Raw genomic sequence first — 19,007 nt, forward strand, 5'->3', positions numbered from 1 at the left:
TAAACGGACACGTTTTTCAATTGTACAGCTATATGCCTAAATCTGAAACAATCAATGATAAAAGTTTAGCTAAAAAATAACTTAACATAACATCAATAATTTATGTAAAACTATACACATTTTCCCCACCTACGGACCTTTTCAATTACAGTACAAAACTAGCGGCTCGACTCACCTACAGCAAAACAACCAGCACCATCTAGCGGCAGCACCGCTTAGTACATCCATAATCCTATATTTAATTCACGCTGCTTTCTTGCTCAAAAGCACATGGGTAATAATTAGCAGAATAGTTGTATAGTATAACACCCAAAATTAAAGTCTGCTCTTTTGAGAGAGCGCTGTGCTGAGTCAAAAGGCTGCATAAAGGCCTCGATTTAGTTGCTTTTATACATCGATGCTGTATTTTACAAAAAATAAGGGTTTACAGAAGCTAAGCCACTAAATAGCATCGCATTTACACCGGTGAGGATATAAGCCGCTAGTACAGTCGAGAGTCGAACTATTGCTCTCTCTACGAGAAATCACTGCCGCTTTATATCAAATAGGCAATTTTCATTGAACACCAGCACCTCCTTGTGTCCAAAATGCAGCATGACATTGTAAGATTGGTTGAAATGGTCGATGAATAGATAATTAATTAATTGTGTGTGTGTGTGTGTGTGTGTGTGTGTGTGTCTGTGTGTGTGTGTTCCTTCACTGAACTATCACATCTTTCATGGCTTTATCTGAGTACAACAAACTCCTCTACCACCAGGGGGCTCAACACACACCAACCAGTTCACCCATTCCAGGTCCGCTGGTCTGAGGCAAGTGTCCGTGGTGGTGTCAGGCCCCCTCTTCATCCTCCTCTTCTTCATATACACCGTACAAAATGGCTGAGGACATGTCGTCCAGTCTGGGGGGGGGGGGGGGGTTAGTTGTATTGAGGACGTGGCTCGTCAGGGGGGAGAGTGGGGGAGGGGGGGAGGGGGTGAGGGGAGTGAGGGGGGGGGGACTGGTCTCTCAACACTCAGAGTCGTTGGGGTCAGCTTCCCCAGGGGTGTAGAAGTCAGGGATGGGGAGGCCAGTGTGGAGGGTCACCTACAGGGAGACCAGAGACACATGTTAGTCTGTGGGACTTCAGGTAGTGAACTCTGATGAAAATTCGATTTTAATCAGAAAATTGACTGTTTGAACCCAGCCCTATTAGTCTCTACTGCAGCCCTTTGCATATCCAGAATCAGTACGTCATTAATGAAATTGTTTCTATCCAAATTGTAATGAACGACAGTTCATTACTGGTACTATTGTTGAAGTTCCCTGTGTGGCCTGCAGGCGGGGGTGTTGCGCTACATAAGCCGCAGACCCAGAAACGTTGAAAATCACCATCGACTATTAATGAGTAGAGCAGGCTGAGGGCAACCATAACAACAACAAAACAACAACAAAAACACTATTAGCTGTTTGGTCTTTGAAGCTTCATGTTTTTGAGGTTTAGTATTCAGGGAGAATATTTATGAGACTTGTTTTGGTGGATGTTTCACCTGAAGCTGTATAGCTCCTGTAACCACAACAAATTAATCAGGAAAGAAATAGGCAAATGTTTGCCTATTTAAACAACAGTTCAAGTTAGGCACGGAGTGATACTGAACTCTGTAAACTGAACGGGCGTCATAGCTGTGTGTATACGCTCAATATACAACAGTTGGGAACCAATCAGATCGCTTGATTTAAGCCACCCGTTTTCTAAATGTGTATATAACGATGCGGTTCAGACTAACGGCTGGGTAGCAACGCGTGTGCGTACCTGAACGTTGCGGTTCAGACTAATGGCTGGGTAGTAGGGCCCTTCCAGGCCCTCGAAGGCCACGGGCCCCTGCTGCTCGTCGTTGATGAGGAAGATGAGGAGGCCGCAGGTGAAGTCCAGCAGCACGCCTATCGTGGCGCCCTTAGCGATGCCACCATCCGTCCTACGGGAGCCCACACAGGACACATCAGACGAGAGGAAGACACACAGGACACACATCACTGGAGCTGGAAGGTAGCATTATTCGTACTTTCCGTTGTCTTTTGCTACATCAAACGTTAAAACGGCAACAAGACGGCGGTTGACGGACCCCTACCTGTTGGTGTGCGAGTTGTTGTGCATGAACCAGGAGCGGTTGTTGTCGACGTACATGGCCCACGCCTTGTCGTCCTTCCCCAGCATCACGTCCTTCAGCACGTCGCCGCGGGCAACGCCGAAGGCGGGGTCGGGGTGGTTGTCGTAGCGATCCACCGTCATCTCCCAGTAGTGGACGCCACGGGAGAAGGCGGAGCCCCCCAGGACCACGCGGTCGTCGTAGCTGTTGCAGGTCACCGTCAGGTTGTCGTTGGAGAACAGGATGTCGGGGTGGGCCGAGGCGGGGTCAAAGGTGAACCAGGCGACTGGGGAGAGGGAGCGGCACACGCGCACACACACACACGCACACGCACGCACACACGCACAAACACACACACGAGCCCACGCATTAACATGCACACACACACACACACACACACACGCGCACACGAACACACACATGCACACACGCATTAACACACACATGCGCGCACGCACGAACACACACACAAGCACACGCATCAGCACACACACACGCATGAACACACACACAAGCGTGCGCATCAACACGCACACACACACACACACACACACACACACAGGCAGGAAAGCACACACGTGTACACACAAACAGGCCGGGACACACACACACACACACACACACACACACACAGTTTAATCTCAACTCTACAGGAGCTCATAAACCACTGAGAATGAAAATCGTTGGGAGGACGAGGGGAGCAGAACAAGATGGAGTCTACAGGTCAGACTACAGATGGAGTCTGTATGAGGTGAGGTGATTACAGTGGGGGGAGAAGCCGTCTCCTCTCACTCCGGGTTTATAAACATGTCGGGACCCCACAGATCATCCCAGGGGGTCCGCTGTGGGACCCCAACACACCGCCCACTTATGGTTGTTAGATGACTAGATTACTTAATTTAACTTACAACATCACTCAATGAGTTTGCATGAATACTAGACCGGGTGAAAAGTCTTTAAACACAAAGCCAACTTCACAATCTCCACATCAATATGCATCTATACCACAGCCTAATTTAAACACAAATTATCGCATTACTAATTCTGCAGTCGTCTTGTTGTACTGTTAAGCAGACAAGCCATTATCGTTAACATGTTAATCATTATTAATTATTTCTGGAATCATCATTTCCCAATTACATTTGACCCAGATCCAGTGGAACAGCCTCAGTCCGGCAGTAAGGGAGTTAACTAGCCGAGAGTTAGCTAGCAGATAGCTAGCTAGCCCTCCGTTAGCTAGTAATATAGCCCTTCACCAGCTAGCAGACAGCCAGGCAGCAGAGACAGCAGAGAGCAGCTCACTGTGTTCCTATGGGCTCCAGAAGGTTTCATTGTTCCCTCAGACTCACTCTGCTCGAGCCAAAGTCTCATTACAGGCCCATATTTCCCCGGGGAAATAAAACTGATATTAACTGCAAACCTTTAAAGGAAAAATTAAATAATAATAATAATAATAATAATAACAATGATAACTGCAGCCCATGGATTAAAATAAATAAATAGAAAGGAAGAAAGGAAACGGCCCACTCTTGGAAATGGTCAAATGGATGCTTTGATATAAAACAAGATGATGGTGGAGGAGAGGAGAAGAGAGAGATGGGGGAGGCGGGATAAGAGGGAGGGATGGGGGAGGCGGGGGGGGAGACCCGTCCATACCTGAGCCCATGTCGCAAGGCGGGAGTCCAGCTGGAAGGTGAGATGAATGGGAGAGAGTGAGAGAGTGAGAGAGAGAGAGAGGAGAGAGAGAGGGGGGAGAGGGGGGGGGAGGGGGGGGGGAGAAAGAGAGAGGGGAAAGATAGCGAGAGGGGAAAGAGGAGGGGAGGAGGGAGCGAGAGAAAGAGAGAGAGAGAGACAGAGGGAGGAGAGGGGAAGGGAGAGAGGGGAGGGAGAAGGAGATAAAGAAAGAAAGAGGGGGATACAGAGGAAGAAGAGAAGGAAAAGAGTGGGGGACGTTTTGAAAAAGAAGAGGAGAGAGAGGGGGAGAGTAAAAAAGAAAAGGAGGGAGAAGAAGGAGGGTTGGGGAGGAGTGGTGGAGTAGAAAGCATAAGAGAGGAGGTGGAGGGGAAGCAGAAGCAGCAGGTCAGGGGAGCTGGACCCAGAGACTCTGTACCCCCACACACACCCAGCCCTGTGAGACCACCACCCCCCAGACCCCAGACCACCACCCCCCACCCCCAGACCCCAGACCACCAGACCCTAGACCACCAGACCCAGACCCTAGACCACCAGACCCAGACCTTAGACCGGCAGGATGGTGTTGGTCATTTTACAGTTGGGCTGTCATTTTGCTAAAAATTAAATTTTAAAAAGCATGATGGCAAAGCAAGAAGCTTACGTTTCTTAAAAATGTAAATTATTAAATCAAATGTGCAGTGGAAGCAGGACTTAGTCATATACAGAAACCTACTTAATACAAGATCCTATTATACAGTAAGATAGTATTGTAGTCTCTAACAGCTGATTGGTCCATCGAAGCGTATGTCAAACCTCCCACCAGCTTCCCTCTCTCCACAGAACAGCCCATTACTAATGGAAAAGCAGGCTTATGGTGGATTATAAACTATTATTATAATACTTCACCTGATTAAGGATTAAAAAATGTCCTCCCAAACACAGAATTCCCACCTGAAAGGTTTTAGTGTAAACTCCTCCGCTGGAGTTCATGTTTGGTATAAAACGGCCGGTTGTAATCGATGTTTTGATGATGCAGTTTTACGAGTCTGTTATCGACTGTTACGATCAATTCCAAACATGTGTCGGTTTTGCAATTATGTTCCCGATTTCCAAAGTTAATTTCTCTAGGATCCTATTAATGGTTTTGCTGGGACCGCAGGCATTCAGGATTTATTGTTTTGATATCTGGTCCGGGCCGGGTTGGGCTGTTAAACACACCAGACGTAGAGACGTAATGAATCAAATAAATCAAGCACTGTTCTTCTACTTCTGACTCAGAAGGATACTGTTTTACTGTTACTAGGATATTTTCTAGGTCAAAATACAGAAAAAATACAGTATTCTTTGTAGTAATATTTGTAAAGGGTCTGACAGCTTCACCGACACCGTTACATAATATCGACACATGTTTGCAATTTGTCGAAAGGAGTAAGAAATCATTTGTTTGTGAGGTCATCAACGCTGCAGAAAGACCAGCTGTGATTGGAGCAGAACCAGGGAGTATCTTGTAAAAAAAACGAAAAAAAAAACGATTTCTGTATAAGGGAGAGGCTCTGGAAGGCTCTAGAATGGACGGGGGGACGGGGGGGGGACGGGGGTTCCGTAGGAGGACGTACTCTCGGAGGTCTGCAGCAGCAGCGTCTTGCTGTACTGGCCCAGGCCGCTGGCGTTGAAGGCCTTCACCCGGGACTTGTAGGTGCTGTGGTAGTGCAGGCCGTCCACCGTGCAGATGGTCTCGTTCCCCACGTACACCTCCTGTGGAAACACACACGTTTCACTTATTTTTCATTCAGGGCGTTTAGCGGACGCTTTTATCCAAAGCGACTTACAATAAGTACGTTTGTCAGAAGAAGGTGAAACGATATATCGCTGTCGGTACAGTAAGGATGTTCATAGAACAATGTGCCAAGTACTAACAATCGCTAGGTTAACCCGTTCCCCGTCTACAACAAAGAGAGCTAGGACATAAGAGAGCTAGGACGTAAGATGCTACACAATGCTGAGTACTATCTTTAAGTGCCAGGACGTACTACGTACAATAAGTGCGTAAGAGGGATGTGGTGGAGGGGTAAGGGGGGGGACACACACCCCACTCACGTTAAGCAAACCAGCTTAACGTGGGCCGAACGTAACCACGGCGATGGTTTATGAATAAAAAAACAGAACGATCCTGTGTCTGTATGTTCGGGGCTCGGTGCGGACCTGGCCGTCCCACGGGGGGGTGAGTGAAGAGTAGCGAGCGCGTGCGTGGGAGGATCTGGCCCACGCTAGCGGGTATAAATAGCAGCTCTACCCGTTCCCTCTCCTGTGTTGGCGCCGGCTCTCTGAGTCACAGAAGGAACCGAGCCAGCGCAGAACGCTGTGCCCCAGAGAGCCATGAGATGACACACATCCTCACAGCAGGAGCCGCCGCCGCCGCCGCCAACACCCGTTTAAACGCTGTTAAAAAACGGGGACCGGAAACGCAAACTGGTAAGCGTAAACCGCAACCGCCAAGGGGGGGGGGGGGAACTGAAGTTCAGAGGGGTTGACCCAGAGCTGGGAACGCCGATCAGGTCTGATCGAACTGTTCCTATTTACTTATTGTGACCTTTTATCCACAGCAGCGGTACGGTGAACAACCTCCCGGACGGTTCTGGACGGTTCTGCCGCGGACATCTGGGCTCGGAACCCAGAAGTCCGGCAAAAAATGGTTTCTTTTCTCAAACCCTCTCCCTGACGTAGACATCGCCATCGGAGAGAAAAGTACAACTTTTACGGCACTCTACGGCGCTGTAACACGAGCCATCGGGGTGGGGGGGGGGAAGGAGGTCAGGGTCAGGAGACACCGATAGGCCCGGGCATTGTTCCACAGGTAGAGGCTGGGTCTGTCCTCCACAAAGCGGAGTGGGGACTGTATAGAGCGCCGGGAGGGGAGGGGGTCCGGGGGGGGGCGCGCGTTGGATTACACGCTGAAGGGCCGCGGGCAGGGGAGGGGTCGCCCACAGCTTTTGATCTGACACTGCACTTCCTGTGGGAATCAAACCTGCGAACCCTGCGGACAGACGGACGGTTCTTGTGGTCCGGTCCTTTCCTCTCTACTACACCGTGTCGTCTGGTGTCATGCGGTCACATGACCTGGCTCTCAACATCAGAGTGCACACACACAGACACGCATGTTTACAGACACATGCGCACACAGACACACTCACAGGCCCAGGCAAAGGCACAGGCACACACGCACATGCACACACACACGCACACGCACACACACACACGCACACACACACACACACACACACACACACACACACAAACACACACACACACAAAGTACAAAGCGATGCACACATCCATGGGGTGTGGGGCCAACGCTCTGCCGGCTTTGCCCAGAGAGGAGAGTCTTTGTTGGGGTCGCTGGAGCAGACAGGAGCCCTCTGTTCTGGTGCTGGGTTCTCTGCCGCTTCATGTGTGCTGTATATATTACTGTGTATACTGTATATATTACTGTGTATATACTGTATATATTACTGTGTATACTGTATATATTACTGTGTATATACTGTATATATTACCGTGTATACTGTATATAGTACTGTGTGTTCACTGTATATCTTACCATGTATACTGTATATATTAAAGTTTATTATAGTATTACTATAGTTGTATATAGTAATGTGTGTTTACTGTATATATTACTGTGTATACTGTATATATTACTGTATACTGTATATATTACTATATATTGTTTAATTATTTATTACTCTCTATATACTTTTTATATTACTCTGAATTCTATAAATATTACTCTGTATATACTGTATAAATTAATCTGTGTTATATATTTAAGCAATAGATCACGACAGGCTGTGGTATGTTCTCATTATACCACAGTTAAGGAGTGTTGTCCATCCAGACGCACAGCGGAGGGACGGCGACCCCCCTAACTGTGGTATAATGAGCACATTTCACTGACTGAAGTGATCTATTGCTTTTATAAAATGGTTACGCAAGTATGGCGAAATGAAAGTCATAGACACCCTCAATTTTGAAAAAGCGAGAAAGTCTGAAAAGCTTTTTTTTTAACGAATACAAAAAAGTAGTCCCTCCTGGCTGCCTGCAAAGTGTACACACACACACACACACACAGTGATGGAGGATGGAGTTTGGGTGATGGCTGATGGCTGACGGAGGGCCAGACGGAGGTCTTACCCTGAACTGTCCCCCGTTGCCGTCGTCCAGCTCCAGGATGTATCCCTCCACGGCGATGGTGGACAGGGGAGGCTGTTTCCATGACAACGTGGCGCTGTTGTTCTGCGTGCAGCATTCCTCCAACTGGAGCATGGGAGGGGCGGGGACTACACACACACACACACACACACATGCACACACATACACACACACACACACACACACACACACACACAGGCGCGCGCACACACACACACACACACACACACACACACACACACACACACAGTATCTTTAAGTGGAAGTCACATAACAGCTAACACCTACAGTAGACCGACATGAATTATGAAAACGAATGCAATGTGTACGTTTTCAACAGTACGCTGTGGCCTGTATGAGGCCAACATGCACCCTTCTGTCTCAGTGAGATACAGACACGTCCGTCTAACGGACCTGTGTGGAGGTCAGACGTCACTAAGGGGCGGGGTTTAGGCAGGACGCCTGAGAGAAAACAGCAGAAGTCGGGAATCAAACCCGGTGCATTTTGTCTAGGAGTTGAACAACTAGCTACTAAGAGACTATCCTGCCACACACACACACACACCCACACACCCACACACCTACACACTCACACATACAATTATACACACTTACACACACACACACACACACACACAAACAATCATACATACTATAGATACACTATACAGCCCAAAACACACAGAACATGAATTTTGGTTTGTATTTGTGGCACGGCCTAAAACATCGATGTAATCCAATTGTTTTAACAGTACATTGCTGTAGCGCGGCTGTATTTTCTGCTCGCTGCAAATAGGATTCAAGTCTATTTTGGATGTAGAAATTGGAAAACATATTGCATCCGTCACGACATGGCCCTATGGCTTTGGCTTTACCCTATACCTCCACACACCTACACACAAAATCACAATACACAAACCAAAAAAAAACACAACCACAAGCACACAAAATCACAAATACACGAACACACACACACACAAAATACACGAACACACACACACACACACACAAAATACACACACACACACACACACACACACACACACATACACAGCCACACACATACAAAAAAATACACAGCCACCCACACCCACACACACCACCCCCACCCCAGGGTGCGGCTCACCCTTCATCTGGACGAAGTCGAGCTGGTGGATGGTGCTCAGCAGGGGGCCGCTGTCCAGCGTCAGGTCGAAGTCGCTGCTCATGCGGGGGGTCAGCGTGCCCTTCCCCCACTGGCCCTCCGTCACGTGCACGCGCCTGATCAGCGCGTCCGAGATCTGAGGAGGGGGAGCCGGGCCAATCAGAGAGAGCGGTCAGACCTCCGCCGCCACACAGACGGCTTCCATGGCAACAGGAGGTTTTCACAACCAGTGAAGTTTCAGTTGAAAGTAGATTAAAGTATTAAAAGTACATTTCCATCTCGCCTTTTAACAAATTGACTTTCTAATATCCGAGTCGGCCAGCTGTCCAAGCCTGCTTTATGACCAAAGTGACACATTAGTGTATTTGACGTTCGTGTGTGTCCTCAATCATAGCTCAGCTCCACATGCTAGCCTCGCTGAACCCTGGGGCCTGGAACACGGGGGATTGCTGACGATTATGAGCTCGCAAATACTTGGTGCACTGTGGGTAGTGGAGTTTGTAGTACAAAAACGGGGTTCAAAACTCCAAATATGCAATCCAACAACTATTTGACTCCTGTGCAAAAAAGGATCAGGGTTTCAATCCCCATATTTCCGCTGTTGGACTCCCAGCCGAAATGGTTCTGGGTTCGAGTCCCGGTGATGACTTGCCTGTAGGAAGCCGCTGGGGTCGTTCTCCTTGATGACCTCCAGGCAGTACTCCATGAGACCCGTGGTCTGCCTCAGCTTCACTGTGCAGTGGGAGATTTGGTCCCTCACCACCTGGACCGGGGGGGGGGGGGGAGGGAGGGAGAGAGAGGAGGAGGGGGAGGTTGAGAGAGGGAGAGAGAGAAGGAGAGGGAGGGGGAGGGAGGGAGGGAGAGGGAGGGGGAGAAGGGAGGGAGAGGTAAGAGGGGGAGAGAGGTAGAGAGAGATGATGTGAATAAAGTTAGACAGAGGAAACAAACAAAAACTACAACCGTGTCTAAACTAACAAACCATCCAACTAGCGAACCAAATAACAAGCTAACTAACTACCTAACTCCCTAACTAACTAATTCACTCACTAACCTGAATGTCGGGAAGTGGACAGATGGGCAGACGTACAGTTCACAGAGAACAGGGGTGTTAGCTCTGTTGAGAGAGCGAGGGTGGTGTTCGACCGCTGAGTCACTAACGAATCACTGTTCAAGGGCTGACTCAAGAGACCACAGAGAGACATAGAGAGAGAGAGAGACAGAGAGACAGAGAGACAGAGAGAGAGAGAGACACAGAGAGAGAGTGAGACAGAGAGACAGAGAGAGAGAGACAGAGAGATAGAGAGAGAGAGAGAGAGAGACAGAGAGAGAGACAGATATCTGCAAGTTTAATGCTAACTCTAGAGACATAGAGGTAAAGAGAGGGCGAGCGAGAGAGAAGTAGAGAGAGAGAGAAAGGTAGAGACAGAGAGGCGGAGAGAGAGAGGTCAAGGAAAGAGAGGGAGAGAGAGCGAGTGTACGAGAGCTGCAGTTCAATGCAAGCTTTAGTTTATATTCATCTCAGAGCTGGTGCATTCTGCAGAAGGCAACGGCAACGACGAGAGGCAGGTTCCAATGTGACCATATGGTTTGGTAGAGATCATCGAGAACATTAACAATCACGACTCATTCTCTCAGGCCTCACCTAGACGTGTAGAACAACATAATTAACATATTACAATATTAACATATATGACACACACACACTACCCCTCCACAGGTGGAGAGATACCTCCGACCATTTGGGCAACACCTCCGGAATCTAACCGGGGACCCCAGTCGTCGTTCAGGCTTGCCGGACGAGAACCGAAACTGAAACATCGTCCTGTGCCGTCTCTCCGGCCCCACCGCATCCTCCTCTCCATCAGTGGCGGAGGATGCTGGTCTGCCGGTTGCTAGGCAACAACAGCCCTTCAACACTTCCACAAGAGGAGAATCCTTGCCAGGAGAATTCTATGAACGAGAGTTCTATGAAAAATATTAAAATATATATTCTGACGATAAGGGCCCCTTCATAGTCCAAAGCACACCACCACTAACCCATTCAGATTATGCAAAGCAGCGGCTATCGCTGGTGCATTGGAGAAACCGTGCTAGGCTAGGCTACCATACGACAGGGAAGGCTAGTATTGCCTAGGGCTAGGCCAGGGCCAGGCTGGGCAATGCTACACTAGGCTAGGATACACTCGGCAAGGCTAGGGCTAGGGCATACACTAGGCTAGGCTAGGGCTAGCACACACTAGGCTAAGCTAGGTCTAGGATACACTCGGCTAGGCGAGGCTAAGGCTAAAGAGTTAGACTTTGATACGCATGACAATGCTAAAGCTACACTAGCTGGTCAGGGCTAAACCAGCCTCAACACTGCTACCTATAAAGAGAAGCCGTCACAGTAATGGCTCCGGAGTGGAACAAGTTAGCAGCCAGAGGCTAATTGAACGACTGACTCACAAACACAGCGCTGCCGTCGCACGGTGCACAGCGGAAGCCAATGTGTTTTAATCAGCCGCTAATGGCCTTATTATTAATCAACTGGTTTTAATCAGGAGCGTTTTTCTGATTGTTTTCGACTGTGAGGTAATCAGCTGACAGAGGACAGGAGCGAGGAGGCTGTTAATGGCTTTGATCATCGTCATCCTTTTAGTTATCCATCTGAACATGCAAGTCCCTGACGTGTCGCTAAGGAGCAGGTCGGGGTCAGGGGGGTCATCTTGCTCGTGGATGGCGACAGGCGTGGCTGCATACGTCACGGCTAGCCCCCCAGCACCTGGCTGGACGGGAGTCCAATGACGGGAGAATAGCTAACAAGGCAAACTATTGTTTAGCCTCTCTCTCTCTCTCTCCCCCTCTCACACACACGCGCACACACACACACACACACACACACACACACACACACACACACACACACACACACACACACACACACACACACACCCTAGAGACAGGGAGTGATATGGAGAGATAGAAAGGGGGGGATGTACTGTCCAGCGGTGGTGACCTGGTGTCGCTGGTTCCAGTACCAGAGCCCAACTGCTGAGTCAGGACCGTTAATCTATCATCAGCCCGCAGCCGAGCCCTGGCACCGGCCGGGGGGTATACAAACACACACACACACACACACACACACACACACACACACACACAACACACACCTATGAGTCAGACTCTCTTTCCAGTCCGCCCACGTATTACAATATATATCTTTATGTCATCTTATTCTTCACAGACGTCCGTGAGACGGTCTGATCTCCATCCAGAGGACACGCCGCTGGTTCCTGTGCATCACGCACGGGAAGTGGCTGAGATAACAGGCGACACTGTGGACCAGAGCGTCCCCTCCCTCCCTCGCTCCCTCCAGCACAGCACCAGGCCACCCGTTTAAACTGCTTTAACATGAGGTCACAAACACAACAAACACACTCAAACACATGCACTTTGAGACACGCACACACACACCTGTCCAATCACCTTCACTCTCACATACACACACACACACACACACACACACACACACACACACTTGCAAGGAGAGAACATGTTGTGTAAATAGGGCACTCTCTCTTCAACCACCCCCCCCCACCCCCACACACTCTAGATGGACGGAGCTCAGTCCTGTCGTGATGTGGAGGTATGCAGCAGCATTAGCTGTGTGTTTGTGTGTATGTGTGTGTGTGTGTGTCTGTGTGTCTGTGTGTGTTTTCATTTGGGCCATGCGCCTCTTTGCTCCAGCTCTCTTCCTCCATCTCTCCCTCTCTCTCAAACTCTCCCTTAATATATCTCTCTGTCATGATTACTAGGGCACTGCGGTACTCCTGACCTGACAATGTGTCCTGGCTGCAGTCTCCTAACCTCTCTCTCTCTCTCTCTCTCTTTCTCTCTCTCTCCCTCTCTCTCTCTCTCCCTCCATTTCTCTCTCCAGCTCTCCCTCCCTCTCTCTCTCTCTCTCTCTCTCTCTCTCTCCAGCTCTCTCTCCCTCCCTCCCTCCCTCCCTCAATCTCTCTCACTCCCTCCCTCCCTCAATCTCTCACTCCCCCCTCCATCTCTCTCTCACCCTCCCTCTCTCTCCCTCCCCCCTCCATCTCTCTCTCACCCTCCACCTCTCTCCCTCCCTCCCTCCATCTCTCTCACTCCCTCCCTCCCTCCATCTCTCTCTCTCTCACTCCCTCCCTCTCCCCTCTCCCTCTCTCTCTCCCTCCCTTCATCTCCATCTATCTCCCTCCCTCCCTCCATCTCTCCCTATCTCCTTAGGGAGAGGGACCAGACCCGACCAGCGGAGCCTCCACCCTAGACGCTTTTCTCCTTTTCTCCCCTCAAATCCCCTTACTTGTTCACGGTCTGTTAGCGGAGCCGTGTGAACGTGTGACCGAGAGTCTTCTCCTAACACACCCTGTGTTTTGAGGAACAGACGCCGCGTGTGTTCTGCCAAACGTTTCAGGGCTTTAGTAACTATTCCTGCCGTAACCATGGCGATCACAGCAATTAGACATCATCCGGGTGATTCGCGATCCATGTAACAATAGAAGGCACGCACGCACGCACGCACGCACGCACGCACGCACGCACGCACACACACACACACACACACACACACACACACACACACACACACACACACACACACACACACACACACACACACACACACACTAGAGAGGGAAGCCCCCCCTCAGGTATCAGGTGCGGACGTTCCAGCCAATAGGAGCCAGCCGCGGGCCTCATGACCCCCCCGTCCCGCACAGTACGCATCATCAATCATGGGACACCTTCCTGATACACCGTGTAGCCGTACACTATTACCCCCCCGTAGAGAGGGAGGGAGGGAGGGGGAGGAGAGAGATGGTATAGGGCGAGGCAGAGATGCAGCGAGGGAGAGAGAGGGGGAGAGGGGGGAGAGGGGGAGAGGGGTGAGGGGTGAGGGAGAGGCATGGGGCAGAGATACAGAGATGGGCAGAAAGAGAGAGAGAGAGATGGGTAGAGAAAGAGAGAGAGAGAGAGCGAGAGAGAGAGAGAGAGAGAGAGAGAGAGGGAGAGAGAGAGATTGGCAGAAAGAGAGAGAGCAAGAGAGAGAGAGAGAGAGAGATTGGCAGAAAGAGAGAGAGAGAGAGAAAGAGAAAGAGAGAGATGGGCAGAAAGAGAGCGAGAGAGAGAAATAGATAAATAGATGTATTGAGATAGCAAAATGGAGAGCAGGAGCGAGAGAATGATGAGACAGATGGAGACGGATAGATAATAACATTGGAAAAACAGAGAGACTCAAACAGAGAGCAAAGGAGAGGGAACTCGTGAAAAACAGAGATTGGGGCTGCGAGGGAGGCGTGGAAAGCGACGACCTCATCAGGAGAGAGCCATCGTCGGCGACCGCTGAGAGAGACCTCCTGATGGAGAGGTAGAATAGAGGGCTCAACCCCACTTTAGACCCACTGAGACGCACAGACCCACAGCGGGGAGGCAGAGACCAGGGGGCACACAGCCCGTCAAAACCCGGAGACCGGACCAGCCCACCGCCACGGACCTGGAGCCAAGCTACACCGGGGAACCCCGTTACCTGCAGAAAGACCCCAGACTAGGGCCGCTCGGTTATGGGAAAAATCATAATCACGATTATTTTGGTCAATATTGAAATCACGATTATTCAAATGATTATTTTTGAGTTTGAAAACATGAAGCACTTTGAAATTCCCTTAAAAAAAAACACCCAAATTTTCAAACAGTAAATGTTCAAATCGTTTAAATTATGTTATATTCGTTTGGAGATTGTTTGACCCAAAATCAAAATCATGATCAAAATCGACTAATTGCACAGCCTAAACAAATACTACAGAAATAATACTGGAGATGCTATGAACTGACCCCTTCAGGCAATTAACATCTCTGACCCACGGAGACTTTGTCATTCAGCAGAGGTTTCATTTGAGTTGTCTTCAAGGAGCAGGTGAGCTCAGACATCTCTGGATGGCTGAGGGTAACTTTCTGCTGGGAGCCCAACATCCATACTTCTAGACCGTGAGCCTCCGGTTTATTTTTTGGTGAACTGCAATTAGGCAGAGTAATGATGGAGACACACGATTTTGGACAAGCGACAGGGATGGAGATGAAGAGAGAGAGACAGACGGTGGAAGAGAGAGAGAGAGAGAGAGCGTGAGAGAGGGATAAAATGGGAAAGATAATGAAAGGGAGAGAGAGAGAGTGACAGTGAAAGGAAAAGAGAAAGAGGGGAATAGATTGACAGAGAGACAGCGACAGACAGAGAGACAGGGAGACAGGAAGAGAGAGAGAGAGAGAGAGAGAGAGAGAGCGAGAGTTAAACAGAGGTTTTGAAACAAAGGCAGGCAGGAAGTGTGTGAAGGAAGAGCGTCTCTCTGCCAGACCTCGCGACAGGCGCCTGACGGGCGTGGCTGGAGGTCCACCCCAGGACAGGGGGCGCAGGTTCGATCCCACACAGCGGACTCACACAGGTCACAGCTGTGGGGACGGACCTGTGATGGTGAGGTGCCGTTCGGTGCAGACGTAGGCGTTTTATCCTTGTGTGTGTTGAAAAGCCCCCGTTTCTCCCACCAGGCGCTGACTGGCAGTTACCGTGCCCTTTAGAAATCGCCCCCCCCCCCCCCGCTGATGAAGATAACCTCTCTGATCAACATCACACCCTGGTCGTAAGGTAAAGCAGAGGCCCTCAGGAAAACATCCTGACCCACGACAAGGAGTCTAAATACGTCACAAAAATAATAATAAAATAAATACCAAATGCCAAGGTTGACTCATGTGACATCCCGTCTCCCAAACTTTGTTCCAGAACTTCCAGCCAATCACACCCTGCCATCACATCCCGATCAACACAACGACGGGGCAGCTCTGGGATCAGCTGGCCTCCAGCCCCCCTGTTGCTAGGCGATGGCACTAACAGCTCCCCTCCCTGGTTACAGCCCCCCTCGCCCCATAACTAGATCTGACTCTCTTCCGTACGGGACGTCTGTGGGCTCCACCTCCACCTACCAATCAGCCAATCAGAGGATAAATCATACTTCATACTCCAGGGTGGAGATAGACTCCTTGTGGAGGCATTTTAAACGTATATATTGAGGAATGAGTTGGCTATGGACACGAAGCAGGTGATACCAATCCCCACCAATCAGGGGGCCCGGTGTGAAACCAAACCACATCATCATCCACACGGCTCAGGGAACACAGCTCTGATCCACTCGGTGAGCCGGCAAACACGTGCTGCAGCGCTAAGCCACTAGCCTCCAACGCTAATGAAGCTCACAGCATCTCTTCCCCTGCTCGTAAAGGCTTAGTTATGGTTCCACGTCGACGCAACGCAAGGGGGTTTACAGACCCATTATTTTCCTTGCGGAACCCTCCTTGTGTCAACCGCAAGGGCCTGACGTGCAGCTCCCAAAAATTGTAACCTTGCATCGAGGCGACGCAGCAAGCAAAGGGCTGTGATCGGTCCCGCTAACGTAAACCCGACACAGAACCAAACAGGTTCACGACTGCGTCGAAGCGACAGCATGGTCATTGTGTTGCGTCAACGTGGAACCATAACTAAGCCTTTAGCCCCGGTTCTCCGGTTACAATACCACCCCACCCACAACCCCCCCCAGGGGCCCTCCGTCTCCCTCTCCTGGGGAAGCAGGTGGCCCCTCAGACACACGCGGAGCTGAACGAGGGCCAGTCTCACACCCATCTTCCTTCCGGGGGAAGTGAAGATGTGAGTCAGATGAGCGTGTTTCACAAGGAACAGGGGAACGCGGCCGTGACGCCGCTGTTGGCGTTCGGCCCACTCCGCTCCAGACGCCACAGATGGACTGTTTTTAACTTTCCTGAGTGCGGTTGAGAATCCCCCCCACCACCTACACGTCAACCGTCGGCAAACTGCCCGTCAACATCTCAAAGACCCTCCCGCATACGCACTCGCTACTCTTCCCCGTTCCTCAAACCAAAAGGACTTTTAGACATAGAATTTTCTACTCTGCAAAAAATGCGTGTGTGATTTAACCACACACACACACACACACATATGAATACAACATGTACACACACACACACACACACACACACACACCTTCGATGACCCGTGTGTGTGTGACTGTACGGTGTCTGAGAACACCACACACACACACACACACACAACACACACACACACACACACACACACGTGCCGCTCCAGCAGACATGTGTGTGAGGAACCTTAATTCTACAGACTGTCCAGGCGGTGAAATTGGATGTTGTTCAGCACAATTGTATCACTCCCTCTCCTCCTCCTCCTCTTCCGCCAGCCCTTCCTCCTCACCCTATACCATCCGCCTCCTCCTCTACACCACCTTCCTCTCCTCCTTCACCACCCACCACATCCACTATCAACCCCCACTCTTCTCCTCCTCTACAACCTCCCTCTCCTCCTCCTCCTCCACCTCCACCTCCACCACACCTCCTCCTCCTCCTCTTCCACCACCACCACCACCACCACCTCCTCCTTCTTTCCACCTCCACCACCTCCTCCTCCTCTCTCCACCTCCACCTCCTCCACCGCCTTCATTTTCCTCCATCACTCTCCCCCACCTCCCTCCCCTCCCCCCCTCCTCCCTGCCTGGCTCCGCCTCCCACCAGACACACAAAATCCGATATGAAAACTCATAGAGTTTTCAAACTCTAACGAGTTTTCATATCATGTCTGCTGAAAGATTACCCCAGCCGTATCAACAACAATCAACATCTGCTGACAGGTGCAACATCTTCACAGACGCACACATGCGCGCATGCACAGACACACAGACACACATTGCAAACACACACACACACACACACACACACATTGAAGTAGAACTCGTTGAAGTAACCCATTGCTATCAGCGATTGGATCTCAGTGATATTGGAAGTGGGACACCTTCAATCTACTGAATTATCCTCACACCACATGGGGCCTTGAGAAACCAAGTTTCTATTTCCAACGTGTATCTCTGCCCACGACAAACATGTCTAGCCGTTGATGTTGATTTCTAGACGAAGAGGCTGTCGATGAAATTCATTTGCTGTTGAAGTTCAGTTCATACTTTCAAAATTGATCTGACTCTTGCTGGCTTCTCCAAGTTGCCCGCCCTGGCTTTAAACCCGGTGGCTGTCTCTTTGTACGCTTCCATTGTTCTCAGCCACGCGACGTCCCCCTCTCAGAGGAACAGTCCCCCGCTTGGCGCGCCTCACCTTCAGCTTGTGTTCGTGCTCCTTGTTGACGCGGGACAGCAGCTGGGCCTTCCTGCGGTTCAGGGCGTCGATGAGGGCGTCGCACTGCGCCACAGACACGCCTCGAACTCCACCCCGTTCTCCTGCACGGGGGGGGCGTAAAAAAACAAACACACACACGTCAAACTCCACCCTGTTCTGCTGCACGTCGACACAAAACTAACACGAGCAAATGAACTCGAACGGTCCCACTTGTGATGTCACTAGAGGGTGGATTCTGACACGGCTCGTAACGGCGAATCGACGTCACAACTGCAGATGAAACAGGGGCCCTTTAACAGAGCACTCAATAATCATCCACAAATGTAAATTAACGTTTTGTTTAACTATTATCATTAACTCAATGACCAAACTTAACTTTAACAAAATGATTCTTTCAGCCTCAAAACCCATTTTATTTGCATGCTGTTGAAGCAGCCGGGGAACGTGTCTTCCTACAAGGGTTTGGACAGGTAGAGGCTGCGCGGTATTGTAGGAGGATCAGTGTAGGGAGCACTGGAGCAGACGCACTGGGAGCCGGCTGGGAGGAGACGGTGGAGGTGGAGGTGGCGGAGGCGATGGAGGTGGGGATAAAGATAGATGCAGGAGACAGGAAGGGTTTCCTCTCCCGCCCGGGGCTGGAG

General features: G+C 50.2%; 1 protein-coding gene across 1 annotated transcript in view; it reads right to left on the reverse strand.

Moving 5' to 3' along the window:
* Nucleotides 1-1,005: 1,005 nt before the first annotated feature.
* trim9 (tripartite motif containing 9) overlaps nucleotides 1,006-19,007 on the reverse strand; it is a gene marked incomplete at both ends in the record, with an annotated part of 18,366 nt that continues 364 nt past the window's right edge. The window contains 10 exon segments of the mRNA XM_084482138.1: nucleotides 1,006-1,083; nucleotides 1,790-1,952; nucleotides 2,106-2,409; nucleotides 3,780-3,809; nucleotides 5,414-5,552; nucleotides 7,989-8,134; nucleotides 9,133-9,286; nucleotides 9,803-9,913; nucleotides 18,346-18,440; nucleotides 18,443-18,467. Of these exon segments, the coding sequence (XP_084338264.1) occupies nucleotides 1,006-1,083; nucleotides 1,790-1,952; nucleotides 2,106-2,409; nucleotides 3,780-3,809; nucleotides 5,414-5,552; nucleotides 7,989-8,134; nucleotides 9,133-9,286; nucleotides 9,803-9,913; nucleotides 18,346-18,440; nucleotides 18,443-18,467 (1,245 nt within the window).

This window comes from Micromesistius poutassou (genome assembly GCF_964030765.1).
Source record: "Micromesistius poutassou genome assembly, chromosome: 17".
NCBI classification, from domain to species: domain Eukaryota; kingdom Metazoa; phylum Chordata; class Actinopteri; order Gadiformes; family Gadidae; genus Micromesistius; species Micromesistius poutassou.